Source organism: Lissotriton helveticus, chromosome 3_1 (assembly GCF_964261635.1).
Source record: "Lissotriton helveticus chromosome 3_1, aLisHel1.1, whole genome shotgun sequence".
NCBI lineage: Eukaryota > Metazoa > Chordata > Amphibia > Caudata > Salamandridae > Lissotriton > Lissotriton helveticus.
In genome coordinates, this window is record NC_136061.1 from 275800836 (window position 1) to 275828435 (window position 27600).

The 27600-nt window shown below is 41.1% G+C and overlaps 1 protein-coding gene across 3 annotated transcripts in view; it reads right to left on the reverse strand.

Annotated features, from left to right (window-relative positions):
* The window catches only part of USP32 (ubiquitin specific peptidase 32), a 1745589-nt gene that overhangs the window by 1188654 nt on the left and 529335 nt on the right, over positions 1-27600 (reverse strand). For all 3 annotated transcript variants that reach the window (XM_078679804.1, XM_078679802.1, XM_078679803.1), the window contains exon 5: positions 6657-6816. In XM_078679804.1, the coding sequence (XP_078535930.1) occupies positions 6657-6816 (160 nt within the window). The remainder of the gene's footprint in view (positions 1-6656; positions 6817-27600) is intronic.

Below are 27600 nucleotides of genomic sequence, written 5' to 3' on the forward strand. Positions count from 1 at the left end.
TGAAGTAGTAGGTTTAGTGGACTAGTGCCACCAGTATAGGAGAATTAGTAGTCCCCTATTGGCTAATTCTCTCAGATATTTATTCCTCCTTTGCCATTTCCTTAGTTTGCTTACAGAGGCACAAAGGTCACAAGAAAGGGCAGAAAGGTCACAAAAAACGTGGGGAAACGAGTGGCACAGAAGCAGAAAGGTCACAAGAAAGGGCAGAAAGGTCACAGAAATGCAGGGGCAGCTAAGCAACAGAAGGCAAAATCAGGCAGAGAGACACGGGGGCTGCGAGGGGAGCATAAAGAGAAAACGGGCAGAGAGACACGGGGCAGCGAGGGGAGCACCAATGGGGGGCATTTAGGGGCTGTGAGGGGGGGGGACTTGGAAAACACTAGGGTCAAGGAGGGGGGGCGAAGGATGTCAACGATCATAGGAGACGGGAAAGTATAATTCAGAACAATTGTTAGAAAAAGGGATCATAGGAATATATGCGTTGGACTACGTATGTTTACAAATGTCAGTCGAAATCAAACTGTACACTGTAACTGGCGTTGGTTTAATAAAAAGATTGTTCTAAAAAATAAAAAAAACATAGGCAATCCTTTATCTTCTAGATTCATTGTACAGTGGAAGGAATCATCATCATCAAAAAGGCTTTATTTCGGTTAAAAACATTAAAAGCTATACTTAAAACATCAGCTAGCACACAATTTCATGCTCATACAATTGGCATAGTGCATCATAATGCAAGGGGTTGACCAAGAAGAAGAGAACTTATCAGGAAGTTTGTATTAAAGGAAGTCCAGAAACAAAAACCTTAAAATAGGTCTGCTATATCTACTGCAAGTGCTTAACAAGCATTTGCAATGCAATCGGTCTCGCATTTACGGGAGTTTAAGGTATTGGCATAGTAAACGACAATGTGTTTTATTTAGGTTTCAAAATCCAAAACATAATAAAAGGCATTGTCATTTACAAGGCCAATAGCTCAATCTTGCATAAATGCAAGACCTATTGCATTGCAAATGCTTGTTACAGCTTAGTCCATCACTGCATTTTGCATTTTCTACTATTTAACTATTGTTCACTTCCTCCTTCTTGCTTCATTTTCCACCTTCCTCTCTTTTACTGTGGGTCAAAGTCTGATGAAGAAAAATAAGTCCCAGTGCACAAAAATTAGTTGGTGCTCCGTCTCCAGGAAACCATTGGTACAAGATAAGCACTGGTTGAGCTGCTGCTCAATACAGCTGGAACATTTCAAAAGATTAGTGAGGTTTGAGTGTTCAGTCAGGGAACATGGAATATCCTAAAGAAGCTGTCTCGAGGGACTATACTCAAAAGGAAGACAACATGGCTGATGGTACAGAGTGAGCTTTCGATTGAACAGGCGAGGTCTACATTCATACATCACCATATCTGCACTCTGGCACAACCGCTTATTTTTATTTTTAAGTATTGGTGATTGTGAGTATTGCCCCACAATGTTTTTTTTATTAATTGCTAATCCTATGTTGCCCATTAGAAGGGCATGACATGAGCAATATAAGTCCCAGCGATAGCAGTGTAACATATAACGCGTGTTGTCATTGTCTAGTGAAGGAGGTGACCTGATGCACTAGCTCACTGCTTAATAGTCCTTTTGTGAGACATGTTTCGTCTGTCAATGACAAACGAAATAAACGTGGAACCTCACTGCCTACCTAGTGCATGCTTGCAGACACATATAACGGCATCTACACACATGCATATGTATACCAAATGAGCTACATAATGGTGTTTCTTTCCAGGCGTTTCATGTATATTAGGGCTTCATGTATATGAGGGCTTTCATCTGATAGAGTGTGCATGTGTACGTTAGAGTTTGCGTCTGTGAGAGAGACTGTATATTTACATCTGCATATTAATGTCTATATGTGCACACACATCCACACACACACGTGAGGTGTTTGAATAAATAAACAAATATACATGGACGTGGATGTACATATATAGATACATTAATATGTAGGTACATATATGTATGTCTATGCATGCATATGTGCATTTATATGTCTATGTGTCACATGAAAACATACTCTCTCTCGTTATCACACACACACATATAAACATTTTAATAAGAAGGCCTCATATATGTGAAGTGCACAAAGAGCAATCCGTTAGATATTCATCTTTCTTCATGTGGCTAAAGTGTTTTACATTGTGCTTTAACCAACATGGGTGTAAGAATATATGCATTTATGTGTAAAGGTGAATGGAAAAACACTATGTGTGTTTGTATTTGTACATATATATATATATATATATATATATATATATATATATATATATACACACATATATATATATATATACATTACATATATCTTTAGCTATACATCTATCTATAAATCTATCTTTCTATATATGTATATCTATTTATCTATATATATGTGTGTTTATATATATATATACATACACATATGCATATATGCATATATATATATATATATATATATATATATATATATATATATACATACATACACATATACATATATACATAATTCATATTTTCTACCTGCCTATGATCAAACATATGGTGTATATGGGTGTGCACGTACATATTCACACATTCCTACATTTGCCAGAGTATGTATTTGTTTCCACGCAGCAAATACCACACAAATGGAAATTGATTATTCCAAAAAAGGCCTCGTCTCCCCAGAGCACTATTTATCGTGAAGTAGTGTGCAGGAATTAGTAGGGGCACAGACATGCATAGCTTGTTACTTGCAGCCCTTCTCAATTAATGACCAGACTTTTATCTGCCAATGCATTATGCGGATGCAGAAAAAAACATTTAATGAAGTTAATTGGGTAGATAACATAGTAGGCAAAAACACAATCAGATGGCCTTTGAAACATACAATCAATTAATGCGAATTGTTTATTAGTGATAAAAGCACCAACCATCCACTATAAAAAGAAGTCATTATTCACCACCAGGGTCCCTGTCAGATATCCTAAGTGTGGCAATGCAATAAATCCCGTATTGACTTTTACTTAATGAGACAACAACAGGGCATCTGAGAACATCGGAAACCATGTTTGTATTGAATGTTTGCCCTCGAGAAAAGTTCATTGGGTCCAGCGGGTGGATCAGGAGTTTCAATGGAGTCGTGCAGACCTATGCGTTAGATGCTGTTGGAAGGGCTGCTTCGTTGGTTCCCAAAGGTTGACGGGTTCATAAAAGTCCTGATTGCACCCACTGCACCTTGTGGCGAACATGGTACACCCCAACTACATTCAAAGGAACAAACCCACGTTTTTAAAACAGCGTACACGCGTGTGGCTAAGCTGCTGGTTGCTGCGTGCAGGCGGTGTCAGACTCATAACATACAATACTAACACAAGAAGTAATACCGCAACATGGAGTGAGTCTGAGAGGAGTCTGCCTCCCTGGGGAGGATTTACTAAGACACAACACCGTGCCTAACTGAATATTTGCATTAATTACCGAGTCTAACACAACCTAATCTATTACATTTGCTTTGAAAAATGTTTTGAAGTGCATCTGATGTTATATAAAGTGGGCAGTGTAAACCTGCAGGCCGGAAGTCTTGCCTACGTTCCAGGGTCTAATGGCGGTGCCAAGTATGCAGCTGTGAGGTAGCACAGAGCCCAGCCCTGCCCTCATGAGGGGGACACCTGTCACGCGCCACAGCGGCCACGCTCCGTCACAGAAGGGTGGCACTGGAATGGTGAGGGGACAAGACAGGCAAGTGCGTGGGGGGCGCGGACAGAGGCCACCATCCACGGATATACCTCTGCGAGAGCAGTGGTGGCGTGCGGTGTGAAGAGCCCGTCGTCTCTCTCGGGAGCAGCCTTCCGATGTCACGGGACGGGGCTCCCTCTGCTCTGCCACTGGAACCGCTCTAACAAGGAGCACCGCTCTCAGCAACTTTGCTACTTTAATACGAGTGCAGAAGAACTTTCTGCTGCTGCTTAAAAATTATGCGGAGCGAGTCCGTCAGCATCGCCCTACACCAGCGACAGCCTTCAGCGCTGAGCGTGCGTCTGTGTGTCCCTCTATCTATAATATACACTGACTGCACGTTTAATAAATACTACACACACCGCCCAAACATAACTGAAAGTTACCCACAGTGATGTTACTTGCAAGACATGGTTTACTGAAAAGAATAGAAATAGAAATACCCATGGCTCTTTGGTGAAGTCACACATGCAGACCAGGGCGCCTAGAATGCTCCAAATTTTGAAACCAGAGAGACAGGAGATTGGGAACACGCGCGCGCGGCCGGCTCCGATCGCTTTCCTGAGCGTGCGCGTGCCAGTCCCTGTCTCCTGGGAAGCAGACCCAGCAACTATAGTATCGCGCCTGCGCGATGCATATGGCTTCGCCATATGCGTCGCAGGCGCGAGACCTAAAAATCTTCTAATAAGACCTATAGCTCTACCTTCCTAAAGTGTACCCCATTCGTGCCTTAACATATATTTAAGTTGGTCAATCACAAATAAATAAGTCTTGTTTTAAATGGAACATATAAAGATGAACTGAACGGCATCAGAAGAGTACAGTCACAATGTAAGATCATGCGTGCATGGCAAAACTTATTACAAAATATAATGGATAAAACTTCAATTGATTGTCCACAACATATACTAAAAGAAAATTAAAATGCCTTGACTTTCTTCTTTCGTATTAACCGTACTATTTACAAAAATATGAGCCCAAGGTAATAAGGGACAACGTGTTGGTTAAAAGTCTATCCGTTGTTTGAAAAGCTGGAATGCCAAGTTAAGGCACAGTGGTCCAATTCATTTAATACTACTTTTTGCATACATTGGACAGAATAATAAGACATATTAAATTCTTTGTTCAGCGTAATTCGTGTGCAGATCGCATAAGATCCGGAACCCAATTTCGATTCTGCAGTAAACGTGTTAATTTTGAGAACTCATGAACAAAGACCTAGCCAGCGGGATTGAATGGAGTCTACATATGATTCGTATAAAAGGAAAGGCTTATAGGGGATGAAACTATTTACAAGAATGCCCAGGGAACTGCATCTGTGCTGCATAAAATGGACATATTCCCAGAATGGGGCTTTAACGACCCCTTTTGAATTATGAGTTATTATATTTGGGTCATCCTAAAGTTCATATAAGCCCAGATTCCTGTACCAGTGGTGAATGCGTTGGAACCAGGGAAGACTTGTTGTACTGGTGAAAGATAGTAACCCCTCTAAGGACTTCTTTTATACATACCATTCCTGAAGTATCCCAAAATCTTATCCAGAATAAAAGTAGCCGAAGGGCGGGACAAAATTAATACCTTTAAGGAGGATGTCCAAAAATTAGGGAATTAATGGGATTTGTTAGGAGAGCTTACTAAGCGATCTTATCAAATTATATTCTTGTACAGTAAGATGGGTTACAGTAGTATACTCCCAGATGTCAACCCTGTACTGTTTGGCCCAGTATACCTCAACAGCTGGTGAACTAGCTCTAGATCGAGCATCCTTAAAATATTTTTAAATGGCAGCTGCCCTTCGGGAGGGTGTAGCCTTACTCTTTTCTATGTGGGGACCCCAACTAAGTCCACCATCAAGTTTGATTTCCAGGTACTCTGAGCTACCAATTCTAGCTGGAACTGTATCTCCCAGTCTAATTTTGCCTGCTCTTGTATGGGTTGGAAGAAAATCATTGCCTTGGACCTAGAGGTGTTCATTAGAGTCCTTTAGATGTACAATATGCCCAATATAATTGGAAGGAAGACGGTGCATCTTCTAATCCCCTTGGAATTCAAGAAATCTAAATGGTTTCATCAGCAAATAATAATGCTGATATAGATAGCCAATTTAACTTTGAGCCATTAAGATGATCAATGACGTCATTTATACTCAGTGGGAATATCCGGTCGCACCTCCCTCAGGACATGGATGTGTTCCGTAAGTCCTCAATCACTGCCCAGCCAACCTGGGCGTATATTTGGAATTTTGGCACAATGGTAATAATCACGGTTCACAAACAGCCCATCACACCTGAATTACAGAGACTATAAATCTTTGGGAAAAGGCATCTACAGGTTACAAAATTCTGCAAAACAATGCTCTTATGTCGATACGTTAAAAGATAGCACAGAGAAGAAAACTGAATGTTTTTTGACAAACATGAACACATTTTAGCCAGTGTCACACAGAAATAATCTTTTAATTTCAGTGGGGAAAATAGGAAACATCTGTGGACAAACCTAGAAATCTACCAAAATAAATAAAACCTATATTAATACTTCACGACTTAATGTCAGAAATAACCCAGCGAACTGCATCAGATTTTCAACATTCCTAAACATTTAGAAAACAGAGTCGTTGAAATATTTATGGTACCTTTCCGACAAGCACATTTCTCCTCCGCTACTAATGATATGTCCTTAGGCAAATCAATCCTCTAACTCCCTCCACTCCCCCCCTACAGCTACAGGCAAAATATACAGGTTTTCCAATTTGACACCTCTAGTCAACGCTGCTTTGACGTACACTTTTACGTTTTTTCAGCAAAATAAAACTTTGAAATGCAATATTATTTTTACAGCAGAGAGTAAAAACTTAATTTATTAAATCAACACATTTGAGACCTTAAAGTTCTGAATTCAAGAAATAACTTACAATGTGTGACTCCCGCCAGGGTTTGGTAGAAAGTTGGCGTATCGCTATCATCAGTAAGAGTAACATATATTCCCCCAGACAGCAGCCAGCGGGAGAAAGTGAAAGCTTCCTTGTTTTGTAGCAACCAGTTCCGAAATTTATCATAGTTGACCTTCTCACTCTGCAGAGAACAAAGGAAAGCAGGAAATAAGTAACTCTAACATGCAACGTGTGTAAAAATAAAATTCAACAGGCCAGCACAGTCATATTTGATGTACAGGAAGAGCAAAATAAGCAACTTTCTTCCCTGTTACAATTTCTTTAAGCTTTACACTACTCCAGAGTCGCAAGATAAAATCGTTACTTCCTAACAAACATAAAAAAATAAAAAAGTATGTGTGGCATTCACGCATGGCCAAGTGACCAAAGAGTTTCAGCCCAAAACCCACTGGGCACCCCAATGGTGCACGTCACGTTCATTCTGTATTTTTCACTGGTACTGTGTAAAATGTGAGGTAATAATGGCAGTCTAAGGAATGCAAAATGAATTCACAACTCAAAATGCAGTTCTTAATGTCTTGAAAGGATTGTCTTAGTGCAGTGAAGCATTATGAAAGTTGACATGTTTTACTAATACATTTTGCCCTAACCACCGACAACAATAGTATATAGCATTGTCTCCGCTATTAATAGTGAATTAACACAAAATAAAGGTAAGTCAATAGTTTAATTAACAGCAAAAGCAGATGTTACTGTTAGGAAACGTTTGGCTCGATACTTAACACCAGTCTATGTCTACATTCATGTAGTAAAGATACTTAACTGTTCGAGCCGGGAGTTGACGACCCTATCTACAAAATGACACAATTGCAATTAAGGATACCATTTTAAGTGACGTGTTTCAATTTGCACTGGTCTTTTGGGTCAATCAAATGCAAGTGACACTATTCTCAGGAGCACTACAATTAGGTTGCCTGTGGGTGGTGTTATTGGTATGGTGGAATAACCAGCTTAACAGGTATCCTGAAAGAAGTTTGGGTATCCCTTCAATAATGTTTGGGCTGCACATGCCCCCGAATTGATGTGTAACTTGACATTACATTAATAACATAGTAGGTATACTAGTATAACTACTAACAAGGCTGTGTTGGCGCAGCCGTAGTGGGCAAAGATGGCGGACGTATTTTAATAACGCTTCCGGGCCGCCTCCATCATCCTCTTGTCCTAGCCGGACAAACAGTGCCCAGGCCCTATTACTGAGTCGCTGTATGTTTCCCAGCCGCCATTGCAGTGCTGAGGCCGGTTAATTTGCCAAACGGCTAATGGAAAAGCACAGAGTGTAAAAGCCCTCAGCTGCTCCAGCAGCTTCCTTCCTATTGAATCGGTGGTGGGCGGCCCGGGGACAGCAGCTCTTCAGGGTGTTTGGTCCGCCACTCTTTTTTATTATTAGTTTCTTTTTTTTTTATATCATGCGAAAGAGGCCAGAGGATATCGGGTATTAGAGCGCTTTACAAGAGCACCGGTTGCATTACAGATGGAGACATTCATTTTTGTTAGGCTTGGGGGGATAAGTGATTTGCCCAGAATCAAAGGATGTTGAGCGTCACTGCAGAGACTCGAACCCGGTTCCCCAGCTTCGAGGTCGACCGCTCTAGCCGTAAGGTTAACCCTCTTCCCCTAATCGGGCCCTGCTGGCTGGGGGTGACTCCCCTGATCTGGGACACTGGCTGTGGCACTCCACAGCCTAGTTGGGACCTAGTGAGCTCTTCTTGGTGACAAAGCAGCTGGAGCACCCATCAATAAGACAAATATTGCAATTAAGCTTCTCTGAGAAACCAGGAACAATGCGTGGGCCTCCGACTGCTCGTGCTACTTCTATGTCCTCCTTGAGGTACGCGGGCCAGAGGAAAGCAAATGGGTTGCCTCCTCCCACAGAGGCATCTGCTTGAGTTCCAGAGATCGCTGACCCAGGGGGGAGGGCGTGCATTATCTCCTATAAGGTTGACAGCCTCCTAGACCGCATCCAACAAATCTACCAGACATTGCCTTGCTGCAGGAAACTCACTTATTAGGCTATAACTTCCCCATTCTGCGTAGATTAATCTACAACTGTGTTTTTCACTCAGGCTCTGGTAGGGGCTCCAGAGGGCTGGCCATACTACTCCACAAGCACTTCCCACTATCGGTCACACAGATTGTCCACGACCCGCAGGGCCACTATATCAGGGTGGTGGGGACGCTAGACGGGAAACCATACAACATCATCAGCATACATATATCCCCCCCATCTACAGAGGCAGACAATCTTGCAAACGTGATTGCCAAACCGCAACCACGGATAGTGATCGTCTGTGGTGACTTCAATGCCACTTTAACTTTGGACGCTGATGTGTCAGCCCACCCCATCCCAACCAAGCACCAACAGGAGACGTCCAAGGTGCTCATCTCCTGGAGGTACTTCCTGGGACTACCTGACTAGTGGTAGGAGTGGCACCCGACAAAGGGTCATACAGGCATACATCCGCATCCACAAACCCCTTTCTCACATTGAACTCATACTCCTTCCTGCCACCGATCTGATGCACACAACAGCCACAAACCTTATTTTCCAAGGAATCTCTCACCACTCACTATGTGGGAACCCCAGTACAACATAGGTGACCACTGTGGCAACTTAATGCCTGGTTCCTTACTGACAATCAATTTGTAGATCGTTTGTTTATAGAGTGTCACTCTTACTTTGAGATCAGTATTGGGTCAGGTAGCAGTGTGTCTACCCTATGGGCAAGAAGTAAAGCCACAATCAGGGGAGTGGTCATAACCTATCTCAAACATGCTGCAAAGGAAAAATGTAGCCGCATGATGGAGCTCAAAACTTGCATATACAGCTGGAGACTAGAGCAGCCTCTGACACATCCAAATTCTTCCATCGATAACTCGTGCTAGACGGGGTCTTGCGGAGCCAGCTTACGTTTAACCAGGCTCCCCAGTGCTAGATAGAGTCTAGCAGGCATTTATACAAACATGAGACAAAAGTGGTAAGCTCCTCTACTGGATTGCAACCAGAGATGCCGGCTCCAATCGGATCCCCTTCATTATAGGCCCATCAGGACACCCATTACATAAACCAACTGCAATAGAAAGTGTCTTCGCACGCTATTGCGAAAGGCTATATTATATGCCCATCAGCCGAGCCTTGCTTGGAAACAAAATAATCCTCTCATCGACAACATACCTCTTCAACACCTTGCAAGGTCTCAATAGGAAGAACTAAAATCTTCTCTCACAGAGGACGAAATACTGGAGGCGATGCATGAACGGAATCTGAGAAAACCCCTGGTCTCGATGGCTTCACTCTTGAGAACTACTTTAAATACAAGGACATCAATGCCCCAGACTTGCTTAAACTCTACAATGGAGTGGTGCATAATGTCTCCTTCCCACCTGACGCAGACTTAGCCACTACAGCGGTCCTTCCAAAAGTGGGACACCCACCAGACTGCTGTGCCTCGTATTGCCCCATTTCTCTGATAAACACAAACATATTTGCTAATACGTTGGCAGGCAGACTTCAGACATTCCTAGGTACCCTAATAAATCCAGACCAATGAGTTTTAAAGCCCAACCGTAGTACACAGCACTGCATCAGGCGCGTTCTCACTGCACTGGCCTATGTTCATGAAATAGGCAACTCTACAGCTCTTCGGCTTGTGGACTTTAAGATCATTTTCACTGCGGTCACTTGGGCCTAGTTCTATAAGGCATAAACTTTGGCCCCACCTTCCGTAGGTACACTAAACTCCTTTACAGGGAGCCTTTGGTGCAAGTCCTCACAAATCGGGTGTTATCACACATTTTGTGATTAGGAACGGAACCATACAGGGGTGCCCTCTATCCATGCTGTTCTTCACTCTGGCCATATTCATTCACTGTGATGGCCAGTTTTGGGGTGAAACCGGGGTGAAATGCTAAAAGATAGGAGTGCACTATATGCGGGTGACGTTCTCCTCTTTCTTGCAGATACCCAAGCATCTGGACCAAGGTGACGATTTCTACATTATAAATTTCTCCACAGGGTGTACTATTCTCCCCCTAGGCTCTTCAAGATGGGCCTCTGCTCAGAGTCTTGCTGCTTGAGATGCAGCTGTATGAATGCAGACTCCTTGCATCTTGCCTGGAGTTCTGCATCGAATGCAGACTACTGGACAGAGGTACTAGACTGTTTGTGCAGGTGACTGCTCACCCGGTGAGGAGGATAACACTGGTTGCTCTACTCGGATATGTAAAAGATATTCCAGCAAGCATTCGCCGCCTTACCACAATGATGCTACTGGTAGTCGAAAGGAGAGTGGTCATGCACGGAGGTCACCACTCCTGCCGACTAGGAAGGGACGGCTAGCGGATGTATCACATTGCCGAGAAAGGCTCAACACTACTAGGAACTGATGCCAGCAAAATCCTGTCCCAGGACATCTTGAGTCCCTGTAGCATGTACATGGCTTCACAACTGACCCAGGTGCAGCGTCTTGACTGATAGAAGGTCCTTGCTCAGACCTGCTATGCAATAAGCACTGAGATGCTGTCACAACGAATAGATTACCTGACATTTTGGACGGGTGATGACTGATCAGTAGGGGGATATAATTTAATATCATGTTGGTCTGAATTGATCATCATGTTCATTTATTAATGTAGCTAATGTATACTAAATCTGCTACACACAAACTGAAATGTCTGCTGTACAATTTACTTTTTCTTTTTGATTGTTATTTTTCAACTGCATCAATAAAAACAAAACAAATATAAAAACATTATCATGAGAAACACTGACCCATCCATACCCACAGTAAACATTAATTTTTTTTAAATTAAGAGCACAAAATCGCGGGATTATGCAAAACAAGCCAATCCAGTATATTTTCACACCAAAAGCACTTAAAAGATTGAAACAAGGGGCACCTCAGAGGCAAGTCGTAGGTATGGGGAACTGGAGGCCATAATTGAGCAATAAACAGGGAATAGACTAACCCTGGGCGAAGAACTACGCTCCGTTCGCGGAGCTTGCGGAGTTTTGGCAACTCCGCGTTCTACGGAGAACGCGAAGCTGTCGATTACTCCGCGATCCGGTGCGTAGCGTAGTTCTCGCGCGCTGAATAACATTATCGCGTGCGCCGGGGGTAAGTTCGCGCGATATTTGACGCGATCACGCACTTTGGAAATAAGGGAACGCAAGCGGGCGGGACAAACCTCTTGAGTAACTTAGCGCGCTAGCTATCTCGAGCATGCAGACAGCGCCCCGAACACGCGCACCGCGCCCCCGAAGACGAAAAACGGCGCGCGAACGGGTCTAGCAAGCTACTACGCATGTCCGCGGAGCTACGCGAAGGTCGCGGAGTGCAACTGCGTCTTCGCGTAGCTCCGCGGAGTGCGGCTCCGCGAACTACGCCCAGGGTTAGAATAGACTGTAGGAAATCCTTGCCAAAAGTTTCAAATAAAAATGGTAGAAAAAGCTTTATTACATTTCCCAAGAAATTGTTTTAGAAGCTGTGTGGTATTGAGATTACGCCACTATGATCAATCCTATATGTCAAGTAAGTAAAATATTTTTAAAGCACAACATATGCCAAGGCGTCTTGGCACTAGAAGCAATGCTGCACTAGTCGGGGAAAAGGAATTACATAGACATAGGGGGTAAAGAGCCATGTTTTGAGCAACTTTCTAAAAAAGAGACTATAAGGTTTAGATCTGAGGGAGGAAGGCAAGGTTTCCAGAGGCTTCTGCCAGCCCTCTTGACCTTCCTCACACTGGGAATGATGACCAATCTAGCGTTACCAGACATCAGATCGCGTTGAGGGACGTACAAGACAAAACATTTCTGGAGGCCCTGCGGCTTGAGTCCATACAATGCCTTATGGACCATACACAGTGGCTTGAATTTAATCCTCTCTTGGACTGGCAGCCAATGAAGGTATTTGATGCTGTTAGATATAGAACAGAATTTTTGAATTTTCAGCAGCAATCGGGCTGCTGAAATTCTGAAGAGACTGAAGTTTTGATTGTAGTTGTTTATATATTCCTAGATAGAGAGCATTGCAATAATCTACCTTGGACAAAATCACTGCAACTGTTACCGTTTTTTTGCGTCTCCAATGGGATAAAAGGGAAAATCTTTCTTAGGATCTTTGAAAGATAAAAATATGAGGATGTTATGCGATTGATCTGTTCTGAGAAGAAGAGCTGGTTATCTAACATAACTCCAAGATTTTTCACTTTGACTGGGGTTGGACTCTGACCCAACCAGAATTGTTGGGCCATCAAGAGTCATTCCAGGAAGTGGGATCGTTCCCAATCAATATCACCTCCATTTTCTCTGTGTTAAGCTTTAAATAGTTCTCATGCATCCAACTAGTGATAAGCGCCAGACAGTTGTTAAACTGTATGGCCATGGAGTTTATGTCAGAGGTAATGGATATGACTATCTGTGTATCGTCTGCGTAGGATATAGCAGAGAAACCATAAGCTTGGATAAGCCTGGCCAAAGGGGTGACATAGATGTTGAATAATGTAGGGGATAGTGACTATCTTTGAGGTATTCCACATGCAAGTCAAAATGAGTCTGAGGTGTACCCTCCAAAAGTTAAACGTTAGACTCCAAATTCTAGAGTACCATTTGTATTGAAGATGACATGCATGATGACTTGGAATCTTGCGCTAAATTCATCATTGGGTTTCCCAATACCAAGGGTAGAAAATGAAAACAAGATAATATTATCTGATCCCTGAAATCTCCAAAACAGCTCTTAGATGTAGTTACCTATTTCGCATGCTTTGTCATTTGAGCATGGGACCGTTTTTGATCACTGCCACAGGTGTATACAACTCAAAGGTATAGCACAAACTTGGCCCAAAGGCATTCGAGCACTTTCCATGAGCACAAGATTAAATTACTGAAGGTCAGATTTTTTTTCTTTAAGGCACTATGAGATTAAGGGATTTTATCCAGAATCCAGGATGCTGAGCCAATGGTGGGTCTAGAACCTGATTATCTAGCTCTAAATTCAGCAACTCAGCCACATCTCCTCCCCAGCGAATTCAGGAGTATGTGGTGAGAGAAATGATTAACCGACCCCAACCCCCTTACTCCCCACCTGCCACCAACCATATTGCTGGTTGATAAAGGAGAACTGATAGGTTTTGTAATAAAATGAACAGAGCCATCGTACTAAAGTGCCACAGTGCGGTTGGAAGTACTGTGCAAGAAACATGTTATACAAGAGCCATCTTTTTTATTACAAACCCAGTTCTCATCAATCTGTATCATTCAACTTAGTTTTTAATTTAATGCATAATTTCGACCCTATAAGTCTATATGATGGAAATAATTTTTAAATTGGCAATACCTTGTCCTAAAAACACGTTTAGATACAAATGGGTGTTATTAGAACATATTTATGTAGTTTTATACATCCTGTACATGGACTAACATTGGGTCGGAATGATTTACCAAGCAGCAAGTTACATGAAATAATAGAATCCAATCAGCATTTTAGAAAAACAACAAAGTAGAGAACAGACAAGTTATTAGACAAGTTTCACGTCTTTTGTGTGTACTTGGAAAGCAGGATTTTTTTTTTTTACAGAGAGGAGGAGTGGCAGAGCTACTGATTTTACAATCAGTAGAGGACTAGGAAAATATCTTATTATGCATGTTCACTCTGTTGCAATATCTCCCAGCTGCTCCCGCTAGAGTTACAATTATGGTCGACATTATTTAACTGAGGGAGAAAACTGGCAGCCGCCACTAAGTACAATGGAAAACTCATTAAGCAGTCTGTCTGATTCACTGCTGTACCAGGTTGTTTCGAATGCACCATAAAGGACGTATGTTCCTTTTTAAAGTTTGTATTTATGTTTCCTTCAGTTTACAAACAAACAAGGACAAAACCGTAACTAAAGAGAAATGACCAGCATTAACATCGAATATGTACATGAGGGACTGTGTTACCTAACAGCATTTTTAAGTAAAAAAAACATACATGCAGCAATTCAATGTCAATACTAGTTGAAAAAAATATATGTTGTGGATCCTATTGCAGGTAAGACAGCAGAGGAGTAGGGAGCTCTCCATCTAACTCGACCAACCATGACACTACAAATTGGATCAATCGTATTACTCTGATTTTCTTTATCCCTCGGGTATTCCCGTAGGAGGGGGTGGGTGGGTGGGTGGGTGGGTGGGTGGGTCTCTCTCTCTCTCTCTCTATAGATATATATATATATATATATATATATATATATATCTCTAGGACATGAAGTCAGTGGCATCAGCGATTAATATATATCCAGTCTATCATTACAATATATTAAAGCAGTTATTAAATCTTTTCCAATTGGCAATGGTCCTCTACCATCTTATAGCTACACTCCTTTTCCCAAGTAGGCAAGTCATACATTTATGGACACTCCTGGGAGGGTTTTTAAAATAACTTCGCAGAGTCAACTCCTAAATTTGAGTCATCTGTTTAGTCAACTTTTTGGATAATGTCGCAAATAACCTCTCCCGGTAGGTGTATAACTATGGGTAAGCTAACGCCCAATGGAAACAATCCGCCTCAGGATTCCGACAGCTAGGGCATGTTTGGTGCACATTCAGAAAAATAAAAAATTAGACCACTTAATCAAACACTCTATGTAAAACATTTAAGAGCTAACAGTGTCGTAGGCATAACCGGGAAATCAGGAATATATTCTATCAGCATTTGTTGAAGAATTATATATAAACACATATTCAAGGGTGTTGACCTGCCCCTGTATTCAAGAGCTCTAAAGTCATGAAATTACCATCCAAAAATAGACACCCAGTGTTCTCAATCCCAGGTCAGTTAGTTGTCGAAGGGCCCCGGGTTCACAAGGGATGGGCATAATGGGGTTACTAAGAATCAGAAGCCATATCGAGGACTATAAGATAGACATTATGATGTAATAGAATTTTTGTCATTTATGATTAAATGAAAAGTAAATAGAATGCAGAAATGTAAAACGGAACAACGCAATGCTATGTTTGCTCCATGTTTGTACAATTATCATATAAGTACCAATAAAAAGAGTAAAAAATAAAATCAGAAGCCAGTGAGAGAAGAGTCAACTTAGTCCCACTGCTGCAGCTAATCTATGACAGGCTTATAGAGTGCATGTCACAATGCAAATGCAGGAGTGCAGCCCTATGAGACAATATTATGTAAATGTAATGTAAATATAAATGTAGAGGTACTTGTATAGTGCACGACTACCCAGAGGCCTCTCGGCGCTTGTACGAATACCGCTGAGGAACCCTGCCTGGCCTTTCCCTGTAAAGTGCCCACTCCTGGGCACCCCCAAGGTGAAGCCAGGCATCCTAGCATTGTTGGGGCCGTTGTGGAGATTAAGCAAGCTATTGCCCAGAGTTGCAGAGTGGGACTTATGATTAGAATAGGCACAGAGGCGAGAATTATCAGGTCTGAGGAAATTGAGTCCAAGACCCGCCGAGGCGGGAATTAAACCCTGGTCCCGGGCAAGACTTCTGCATCAGGGTCTGCCGCTCTAACCATTGAGCCACACTTATCCACTTATAGTCAACAGGGTGCTCTATGGCCTACTCTGCTCTACTTCATACGAAAGAAGTCAGTGCTCCGAGTGTAAGCAATGGAACATATACTCAGCCCGGAACACCAGATAATAGTATTCAATATTAGGGGCAGTTAGTCCCCCTCAGGTATAATGATGTGTTCGAGTTTTCCAGCTAAACCTCGGTTTTGGGATTACGTAAAATAAGATGGGGTAAAAAATAAAATCTTTAACACAGCAATCAATCAAATCAATCAGGGGGTTTATATAGCCCGCTACTCACACGTGAGGTTCTCAAAGCACTGTCAATTAAAGTGGGAGTCTACCCAATCGTTCTGCCTGCTCTTTTATGGATTATTTGGTCATAATTTTCCTAAATTACTAATTCATGATTTTGGTGGATCATAATACCCACGTATCTGTCCGGGAAATCAAACCACACCAGTGGAAAGTCTGTACTGACCTACCCTTACCATGGCAAAGAGCAACTATCTATGATTTACTCCAGTTGATATTCAATCCAGAGGAGCAGCCAAATCGCACAATCACCTTCATCAGTGGAGTAAAGTAAGCTTGCTCTTAAAATGCAAAATGGCTAACTGCGCTTTGTATTTGCCACGTAACAGTACAAACAATAAGATAGTTCCGTGAGTCAACTACGAGCTGAGGAGGGGGCTGAGGCCCTGATTGTGCATCCCCTCCCTCCTGTCCCGGGGCCAGTTCTTTCTGCCCCCTCATCATCTTCATCGCCTCTTGCCCCCATAGCCCATCCTGAAATGTATATTCTTTCACCTTCATGCCCTGTGTCTGGGTGGGAAGCTGGGGGGGAGTCTCCTTATGTTATGCATAGCCCCCTCTCTAGTGTTGTGCTGCTGTTTATTTAATGCTTGATTTAGATGTATTGGTTGTATTCTGTCCAAAATTGTTCATGGCATACATTTTATTGCTTAATCCTCATACTGACCAAGTGGGCTGTGGTGTCGGGCATGGTGGTGCGCCTGAGGGTTCATGACACCCGAGCTACGTATGTATATCCTGTTCTATCAAATGCTAATAAAGACATGTTAAAAGAAAAAACCTGAGCTGAGGTGATTTTTGTGACATGAAGCTGCTCATGGATTTGAATGTCAGTAATGCTTTAGTTTGTCTTTTTTTCGAGGGAAGGAAATGGAGGGATATTTGAGTTGGGAAAGAGTTACACCTATTTACAGGGCTGTAAGGCAGCTAACTATAGTAGCAAGCACTATAAAATGCAATTATGATAGAAAAAATAAAATCCTTGATAGTAATTGTTAACTTTAATAATTGCCACAAAAGTTAGAAGATGAAAAGATAATTTCAAGCTATAATTTACATGTGAAAACAGTCGAATATGTTTCTCGACGCATATGATGTCGGGGGAGTGACCTACGGAAAAAATGGACCGGAATGGAAGCTGTATGAAAATGCTAAAACAGACCACAGGTCATATTTTTTTTGTCCCTCTCCACTGTATATGCAAGCACCAGGCCATGACTCATTTCCTGCTGTTGTTGATTAGAAAGTTAAAGGTCAGTTCTGACAGGAGACATTTTCGTGATGCAGGCTTTGCTGTGTGGGTGTCAGTCTAACAGGCAGAGATGTATGATGAACAGTTTATAGGTCACACTAAATGAACCTGGCACCAAAGAACCTGACAAAATGTAAAAGTTAAAGTCTATCGGTCGAGGAACCAGAACTGAAATAAAAAGCCACTATGGCCAAAATGTCAGTAAAATCCCGCCACAGATTTACTGTAAATTATGTTATCCTTACTAACGTTATGTTGAGTTACATAGGAATTAACATCTTTTAGAAAATACATTGGCGTTACTTTAAGAGATCTGAAATAAGTAATTGTTGACAGAAATAAAGAGTAGTACTAAATGAAAACTAGCCCTGTGCATTTCATTTGCTTTCATATAGGAAACAATATTGAAAAGGCATTACAAAACCTTTCCGTTTCCTTGTGCAGCAAGCACTTCATACTAGGGCCTCGGGTAGAGGTTTTCAAACTGGGTGGCAGGCGCTTAATTGATCCAAGGGATGAGACTCCAAACAATGTTTGACAATCTCCAAATAGTGTTTAGCAATCATGTATTTGATTGCATTTTAAAAGGGAGAGCAGAACTTAACTACATTGACAACTTTATAGAATAATTGTGAAAATATATTTTCAATACGGGTAGGTTCCGATGATTTTTTTTCCCGGGGTAGTAGAGGGATTGGAATATATAATTCAGTATTAAAAAGTATGAAGATCACTGTAATAGGGGGTTGGTGGCAAGCTGCAAGGGGGCCGAGCACACCATTTAGAAAATAATTCTGCGAAAGAATGGACAGGCACTTGCACAGTATTAGTACTCAGTTTAATTGATATTCTGCCGTCCCCACGATGGCTACGGTTGACATTTTTGTTCCCTCCACCCCATGGGACGCACTACACATTATTATCTATGTTATTGTATTCTTGCATTAGTTTAGCACATCAACCACACTGTGGGGTGGTAAAGTACATAATCGAACAAATTATGGACTCAGGATTTTATCGCTAGTTATGTTTTTTAATGGTAATGTGTTAGTACTGTAACTGTAGGTTATGTTTGGGAACTGTACTGGTACTGCAATAGTGATGCAGTACTATAGAGATACTACTGGGGTACTTCGTTTTCTAAAACAGCATTTCATTGGCTTATAACTGTCAATTGTAGGAAACAAGAAATATATAATCCCTATTCCCATTCAATTTGATATCTTAAAAGGAGAAGGTTGTGCTCTTAGGAAGAGGAAAAATCTTTTGTTCAAACACCACCTTGGAAGTTTTAGACAACTGTAATGGATGGTGAAGATGATTGTGTGCGGTTGAAAGAGGAGGAAGAAAACGTGGCGCGGAGGACTCCATTGAATGGGATTCTTTTGATTCGCCAACTGGAGGAAAACGGTTAAATCTAAACTTATTACTTGTAGCCTATGCAACAAAGTGATTGCTTGGCCATATAATTCCATATATCCTGATAAACTAACTATAAATCATCAATACCATTTCCTAGAACAGTCATACAGATCGAAACGTACTGTTTTATGAAGAAATATATAGATGGAGCTGATGTGGTATCATTTTCAGTTACTTGGTTATGGTATAAAAAGAAATAAGGCTCAACTCTATTGCTTTCCAACATCCATCGGAGTCTCTATGGTTGTTGGTTTAGTAGTATTGATCTATGTTTATACCGCAATTTGTTCTTAACCAATCACATAATGCTTTACTTTTTTTAAAAACTTTTTTATAAAAAAAATGTATTCAAGCTTGAAGAAAGCAACAACATAGTGACAAAAAAGAATAAACCATGACTTCACATTATACATTCACACAACTTTGCAAAATAAAATCCATCCCAGCAAGACAAGAGGAAAGACAAAAAAACAACAAAAAAAGGGAGCATGAAAGTAAGCAAAGCATAATTAAAACCAGGAGAGAAGAAAAATAAATAGGCCTAAGATTACAGAAAACAATACAATCCTTTTACCTAGTCTCTAAGCCACTCCTCCAGTGGAGCCCAGATCTTCTGGCCCAGCTCCCGCCACCTTCTACCCCATCTCTGAAAGACAGCTGACTCTAAATTATGGAGAGCCAGAATCCTCGCTCTCCAATTTACAAAGGTGGGAGCATCAGACTAATCCACTCTGATGTTAAGCAAAGCCGCACTAGAGACATAGCAATGAACAGGAGGCCGGATGCATATCTTGTTCTTTCCAATGGACAATTATTCTCACAACCAAAAATAACAAGCTCTGGCGAGAGAACAGCTGAGATGTTAAGTCTAGAATTCATAAACAATTCTACCTCCTGGAGAAATGTGGTGAGTTTAGGGCAATCAAAAAACATATGTAGATCATTGGCGGCTGCCAGGCCACATTTCGGACAACGATGACCCCCTCGACCTCCCCATTTAGATGTAGCATTGAGACCGTAAGCTTCCTGATATTAAGACACTGTTTGACAATTCTAAAGCCTGGGAAATATCCAACCCTGTCTTACCCAGCTTTGACTCCCACTTAGCATTTTGAGAGAGAAGATCGTCGGGGAGACCAGAGAGCAAGTGTTGATACAGTGTACCAATTCTTGATCGCTTCAAAATCAATTCGAACAGTAAATTCTTGCTAATTAAAATAGGTACTTGGTCCTTTAATTTATCTACATAACTTCGGATCTGTAAATATTTAAAGAATTCATGAATATTTAAAGAAAACTTGTCCTTTAAAAATAAAAATGAGGCCATAGACCCTTCAAACCCTAAATCCACCTGAATGTAATCTGATCTTGAAAAATGTGGGGTAAGAGTCTGGCAGCGGTAAAAGGTGTATAGTAATTGATGTTAGGAATCGACCATTTGCGCCGGATCTTACACCAAACTGAGAACATTGCTATGACGACCTTAAACTTGGTCTTCTTATAATAACTAGGTTCCAGGACCCGTAACAAAATCCCCTTAGCATCTTCCCCAAGCCCTATTTCAAAAATGGAGGGTCTACAAAAAGATGGCAACAGTGCCCTACCCCCAAATAATGGTGTGGTGAAATGCTGAAGAAAAGCTGACCAGCAGTACAGCACCAGATTCGGCACAGCCCATCCTCCCCGATCACACGAGAGGTGCATCCACTTGGCCGCTGTTCAAGGTTGATGATACCCCCAAAGGAATCTGTTACAGCATCTCTCAGCACGAGCAAGGCTAGATAGGGAGAATTCAAGCGGAATGGTTCTAAATAAATATAGGAACTTTGGTAGGACCAGCATTTTCAGAACATTTCCCCTACCATACAAATGCAAATTATCTAGTCTTACCAAAGTAGAGTTAACAGAGTCGATAATAGGTAAGATATTCAAGTCAGGAATATTTTCAACTGCGGCTGTAATTTTGACCCCAAGGTACAACACACTTTGAACAACTGGAGCTTCAGAGGGGCCCATAGCTGCTGATTGGACAACCTGAGTTTTGGTAACATTAAGTTTATATCCAGAGAGCTGGCCGTATTGTTCTGCTAAGTTCTTAATAGCTAGAAAGGCTGACGCTACATTGCTGGTCAAAACTATAATATCATCAGCGTAAGCCAACACCTTGTATTCTGATATATTGACCCTAACTGAAAGTATGTTCAGGGAACTCTCGATTTTACTTAAGGGGTCAATATATAGGGCAAACAGCAGGGGCGAGCAGGGACAACCCAGCCTAGTGCCCCTGCTGATGCTGAATGATCTTGATAGCAAACCTGAGACCGAAAGAGTAGCCTCTGGGGCGATATAAAGTGATTGGACTGCTTGAATAAATTCAGAACTGAATCCCTTCCACTGTAGGACCGCCCAAAAGAACCCCCAGGCGACCCTGTTGAACGCCTTTTCGGGATCAACAGGATCGCACCCAGGGGAGATTGTGTAGTTTGGGACCAGTCCAAAAGTGCAATTACACGGCAGACATGGTCGGCCGTGTCCCTGACTGGAATGTAGCCGTGCTGGCGCAAGAAGACTAATGGAGAAATCACCGAAGCCAATCTAATAGATAGAATTTTCAAATAGATTTTGCTATCTGTATTAATTAAAGATATCTGGCGAAATGAAAAAGGATCTAGCTCCGGTTTTCCTTTCATTTTAATTAAAATAATCATGGTTTGGCGCCATGTATCTGGTATACACCCGAGCTGTGCCCCTCTGAAAGTTGCTAAATGATCGTCCCGAATCTCTGAACGAAACAAACTACATAATTCCAAAGGAATGGAATCAGGGCCAGCAGCTTTACCATTAGCTAATGAATTAATCACCAACTCAACCTCATCCCAATCTATAGGGGCAGAAAGGACTTAGTTCTGCTGAGCAGTAACCTGAAGATTGTTGAGATCCTGTAAGAAAGCCTCAACTTAAAATTCTAAATTAGGATCTCTGGCTTCCTCTGTATACAAAGAAGATTAAAACTGCTGAAAAACCTCCATGACTCCCTCCGATGTGTCCTGAATATGACCTTGCGAGTCCTGGATTCTAGTAATATGATTAGCCAACCCTCTATGCTGAAGTCATTTGGCCAAAACCCGGCCCGATTTTTCCCCAAACTCAAACAACATAGAACGGAATTGTAAATACTTAGCAGCAAGGTCCTGGCCAAAAAACTCCAACAGAGAGGCCCTAACTCTAGATACCTGTAGCTGACTTTGAGCTGTATCTAGGCCCTCCTTAATCGCACATATGAGTTGAACCTCTGCAGACCCCAGTTCCGCAATCCTCCTGTTAGTTTGATCCTGAATAGACCTCTGCCGAAAATGCGAAAAACTCTTTGTTTCCCCCCCAAACTGCTACTTTTAACGTTTCCCAAACAATGGTACAAGAGGCCTGTTAATATTTAAGAATTCCAAAATCCAATTCCTCATATGGTCTATGTAGGATTGTTCCAATAACAACTTTTTCTCAAATGTCCAAGTTCTTGGGACCCTTATTGTATGAGTAGAAGTACATTCAATAATCAAAGGGTTGTGATCTGATAAAATCCTAGGGGGGGCTGAGATAGATGTAACATCTGCCAATTGCTCGGACATAAAAAAATAATCTAATCAAACCATCTTATTGTGGGGAGCTGAGAAATATGTGTAACCATCAAGGTGTTTATTATGGTAAAACCAGAGGTCTGTCAAGCAATGCTCTTGGACCAGAGCTTGAAGTGCCTTAAAAACTCTAAGTTTCTTGCTAACATAATTTTGACCCCCCCACTAAATTGAAATCAGCAGGCAGGTTAATGTTCAGATCCCCAAAAAACCGACGGGGTGGGGCCAGAGAGCCAACTCGACATTCAGGTGGTGCAGAGCTGCCGGATCATCCAGATTTGAAGAATAAACTGTACAGATGGTTAAGGATCTGCCATTAATTGGCAGCTCATTGATTACCCATCTCCCACTGCTATCTTGGGCGGTCTTCCTAGATGACCCTGATTCACGTTTTAATTAAACTGCCACCCTGCTAATCCTAGAGGTCTGACGAGAACACCCAACTAAGTCAAATCCAGGAATTTTCAAGTAGTCACGATCACTCCAGGACACATGAGTTTCCTGCAGGCAGAGTACCTCTAATAGTAATGTCTGAACAATTCTCGAAAACAGTGCCCTTTTCTTACCATCGTTCAGCCCACAGATATTCTAGGAACCTATACAAATTTTACCCTGCGCCATCTGTTCTCAAGAAAAAAGAGCGTAAGCTAACTAATACATATAGTGTGAAACTAGAGTGTAAATATCCTACATGTCACCGCACGACCACTATTAATCCCGTGGAGTCCAAAAAATCCTTCTAAGTATCGAGTTTATAAGGTATGCACACTGTAAAAATTATTAGTGTATTTTACCTTTCACACTTTAACATTGAACACGAAGTCACACAAGTCGCATGTACGAATAATTTGCTGATGTATAGTTTATATGTTGATTATTTTCATTTTTTGAATTTTCTTTAGTATTTCACCCTGATGAAGGGCAGTCATATATGCCCGAAATGCATTGGATGTTGACGCAATATATGCCGCATGTATAACAGTGAAATCAGCTAATGAATGGAAAAAATGAAAGTAAAACGTAAAAGCATTGACATTTTGTGAAATAAAACATGAAGAAATATTGAAGGAATACTGTGTTCAGACCCCTCATTGGTTATTGAGGGGTGATTGTGTGCCTACAAGGATGCAACTAATGACCCATTAGGAGCAAATCAATTTGATTCATTTTAGGCGTCATAGGGCGTTCGGACGCCACTTGTGGAGCACCTTTAAATCAACTCTAAATCTGTGAAAAAGGAACGACAAAGGGAAGCTGTGCACCTGCCTCAATTCTAAGTAGAAGGTAACGTTACCACTTAAAGTGCCAGTTGCCCTAACCCGCCCCCTGGCGAGATGACACTTGGGATAATCTACCAGACAATTATGGCACATCGCTAAGAGACCCGGCAGGATAGTGCTAGAACTCAAGGAGCGTGTTGTAGGGTTCAAAACTCCATCCAAAGAGTATCCAAAACTTGCTCAGATATCGCCTCTAGAATTGGGGAGGCAGAAGAGATGATCTCCACTCTGGAAGATGATATGGCCATTCAAAGAGGTATTACAGACTTAAATAAATCCCAAAGGGATGACGTTCAGTGGAAACTTGCTGACCACGAAAATAGAGCTCGGAGGAATAATCTTAGAGTTTTGGGAGTACCGGAAGGGATTGAAGGGTCGGACACTAGACAGTTTGTTGTTGAATTGTTTAGTGAAGCGTTCCTGGATGTTAAACAATGGGACTGGCAACTCGAAGTCCAGAGAGCACACCGCTTTCCATTCAAGTTGAAGCAACGTTCTGGTCAAATGGACAACAGGCCTCGTGCTATTTTAATTTGTTTGAGTAGCTTTCTAGCTAGGGGAAAGATTTATGATTTGGCAAGGCCGGATAAGAGGCGGGCAGGCAAGGGCTGTGAGTTCTTTGTCAGGCCTGACCTCTGTACAGCAACTGTTGAATGGAGGTGGCAGCTCCGGCAATTAATAGCACCCCTTCAGTCCAAGGGGGATCAAGTATTTTTGCTTTTCCCTTCTAAACTAAAAATTATTCACCAAAGTCAGACTAGATATTTTGTCTCGGAAATTCAGGCCAAAGAGTTTCTTAATTCGCTCTAGGCTGTAAGATTTGGTGATCACAGCTCCTTTTCTTCTTGAGAATTCTTGTTTTGTTTTCTTTATAGGGGTATTGCCTTCTTGTGGGGGGAAAGATTTTTGTTCACATAATGCTTTACATCTTAATTTTATTTCATATCTAGTTTTCTATTTGTTTAAATTGTCACGTGACCAGAAACGTGTTTTTCAAATGCATTTGTGATACTCTTTAGATGTAATTGCTGCAGATTAGCTTGATTTCCTACCTCCTTTTGCGTTTTGGTAGAATTGTGCTACATTAGTAGCCAAAATTGTATTCAAGCCAATAATTGTACCTCTTTCGAAATTAAATTGTTGGTATGATGTAGTTTCCTAATGGCCAATCATCAGGCTATTCATATATTTGTTTATCTGGTTCTGTGTTCCTCATTCTTGTAGGTCAGTGGATGTGCAAGATGGTTAGGGTTTGGTTGGTTGCGCATAGTTTCATTTTTGGGGCCAGACACCATGCTAGGACAGTATATGTTCAAAATGATCTAGGTTTGAAAGGTTGGAAATGGAATCAGTTGCTCTCTTTACTTTTCTCTGTTTGTAATAGTGACTATCCTCACTTAATAGTTATATATTGTTGCGGCAATGATTGAGGACACTTAACTGGAGGTAGATTGGAAATTAAGCTGAAGGAGATATTTTCCATCCTAATGTCTATGTCTAACACATTTTGAGTTCTTAAATGTTTGTCAGAGACAAAAGTGGAAGTGGTTTACTGTCAATACTGCTAAGTACGAAAAAACTCTAAGTCACTTGAACAAGGCAGTGTCCGCATTCTTTCACCATCATAAAATATTGCCCTTTTTTCATTTGAACATAAAATACGGCAATGCGGCACTGTATCATTCTGATGTGTACATTTTTCAACCTATGAAAACCATATTTTGATTTCAAACCTAATAACTTGGGTAGATAAACATAAAAATATGCTCAGCAAATAAAATGGTTCTTTTAAGAGCAACACTATTATGTCAAATTTAATTTTATACATTATTTTTTTTTAAGATTTCAATGACCACTGCAGTACTTTCTAGATGCTTTTAATAAAAGTACTGCAGTACATTGTAAACATTTTGAAACCTACATACATAAATGAAAATACTTTTCCCTTCATTAAAAGACTTTGCTAAACTGCCTAATTTCTTTCTATACATTAGAAAAAGAGTACTAAGCTACATTTGACATTAAAACACACAACATAAAAGTGTTGTCTAATCAATATAGCTTCCTTTTTATGTTGCAAGGACTTCGATTAACTAATAATATTGGGTTACATCACCGCCCTGCACCGCAGGTATGCTGCAAAGGTACCACGAAAAACAGCGACCTATAATATCACTACTTTTTTGTCCCTTATTACTTAAAAACAGCTGCTTCAATAATTCAGATCAAATAACTAAAAGGCCATCTTTCCACACATGGAGACTTATCAAATGCAGAGAAGTTATTAGCGTGCAAAACTTTGAGGAATTCCTATCTTGTGGAATCCTAGCGATAACTACACAGTGGCTAATGCCACTCTGTAAAATATGATTGATATATATATATTTATATATATATACACATATACACACACAAAGGAAAAAACACTGCCACTGTCTAATTTATACACACACACACACACATCCCCTTCCGATGTTTTCACCTGCTGCCGCTCCACTCGCCACGGGTGCCTTTTCCCGTGAAGGTGCACCACGTACAACTAACAAATTCACAGCCCAATCATAGACATGTATAAACAAAGCACACTATATGAAGTTTATATTTGTTCAAGGTTTATTTACACATCGCAAATCACACACTGGACAGAGGCGCTTCGGCACAGTCACCTTTTTCAATGTCAGTGCATCTGTGTTCTATTAAAAAATGTATAAAGTAGAGGTATTTCATTTGTTGCGGATTTCAACAACATAAAAGAGGACTCGCATTATATTACATGTCCGGATTTTCGTGGCGGTCATCCTGGAGTGATCACAAATTAATTTTGTCTGATTTATCTCCAATACAAAAAATTGGATGCCAATGATATTTAGCCTATCCAACTTAAATAGTTGCTGTACAATAATTGCCGATTTTCTTTAATCTAAAATTGCAAATATTCATTTTCAATAATTTGTCTCATTCAATACTCAATCCATACAGCAATATAGGCACAGCTGTTCTTATTCCAAAATTGCACCCTGTATGGGCTGGCCCACAGTGATCTTAAATCCCCATGCCTCCTCCTGATAAAAACAATTTACAATCATGTCCTGTATGGTCTAGCATATTTAATACTTTCGTCCTTAATGTTAGATCTTATGGAGGAATCCTATGGGGTGTCTAACATATATAATCCCAATATTGGAAAAATACATATCAGAAGGGTTTTTTTTGTTTAATAAACTCCCTCAATTATTAAGAGGTTTACTGGAAAGACTCTGTATCGGGGATATGGGAACGCCATTAGCCTATATGCACCCATAACTCCTGTTCGTTTTTGAGTTCCTTCTGATATCTACCTATATATAGGTATATCTATATAATATATATATATATGTATATCGATAGATAGGAAGATAGATAGCCATATATATGTGCATATCTCCATCTACATCGATCTACATCTATCGATCTAGCTACATCCATATTTATCTACATCT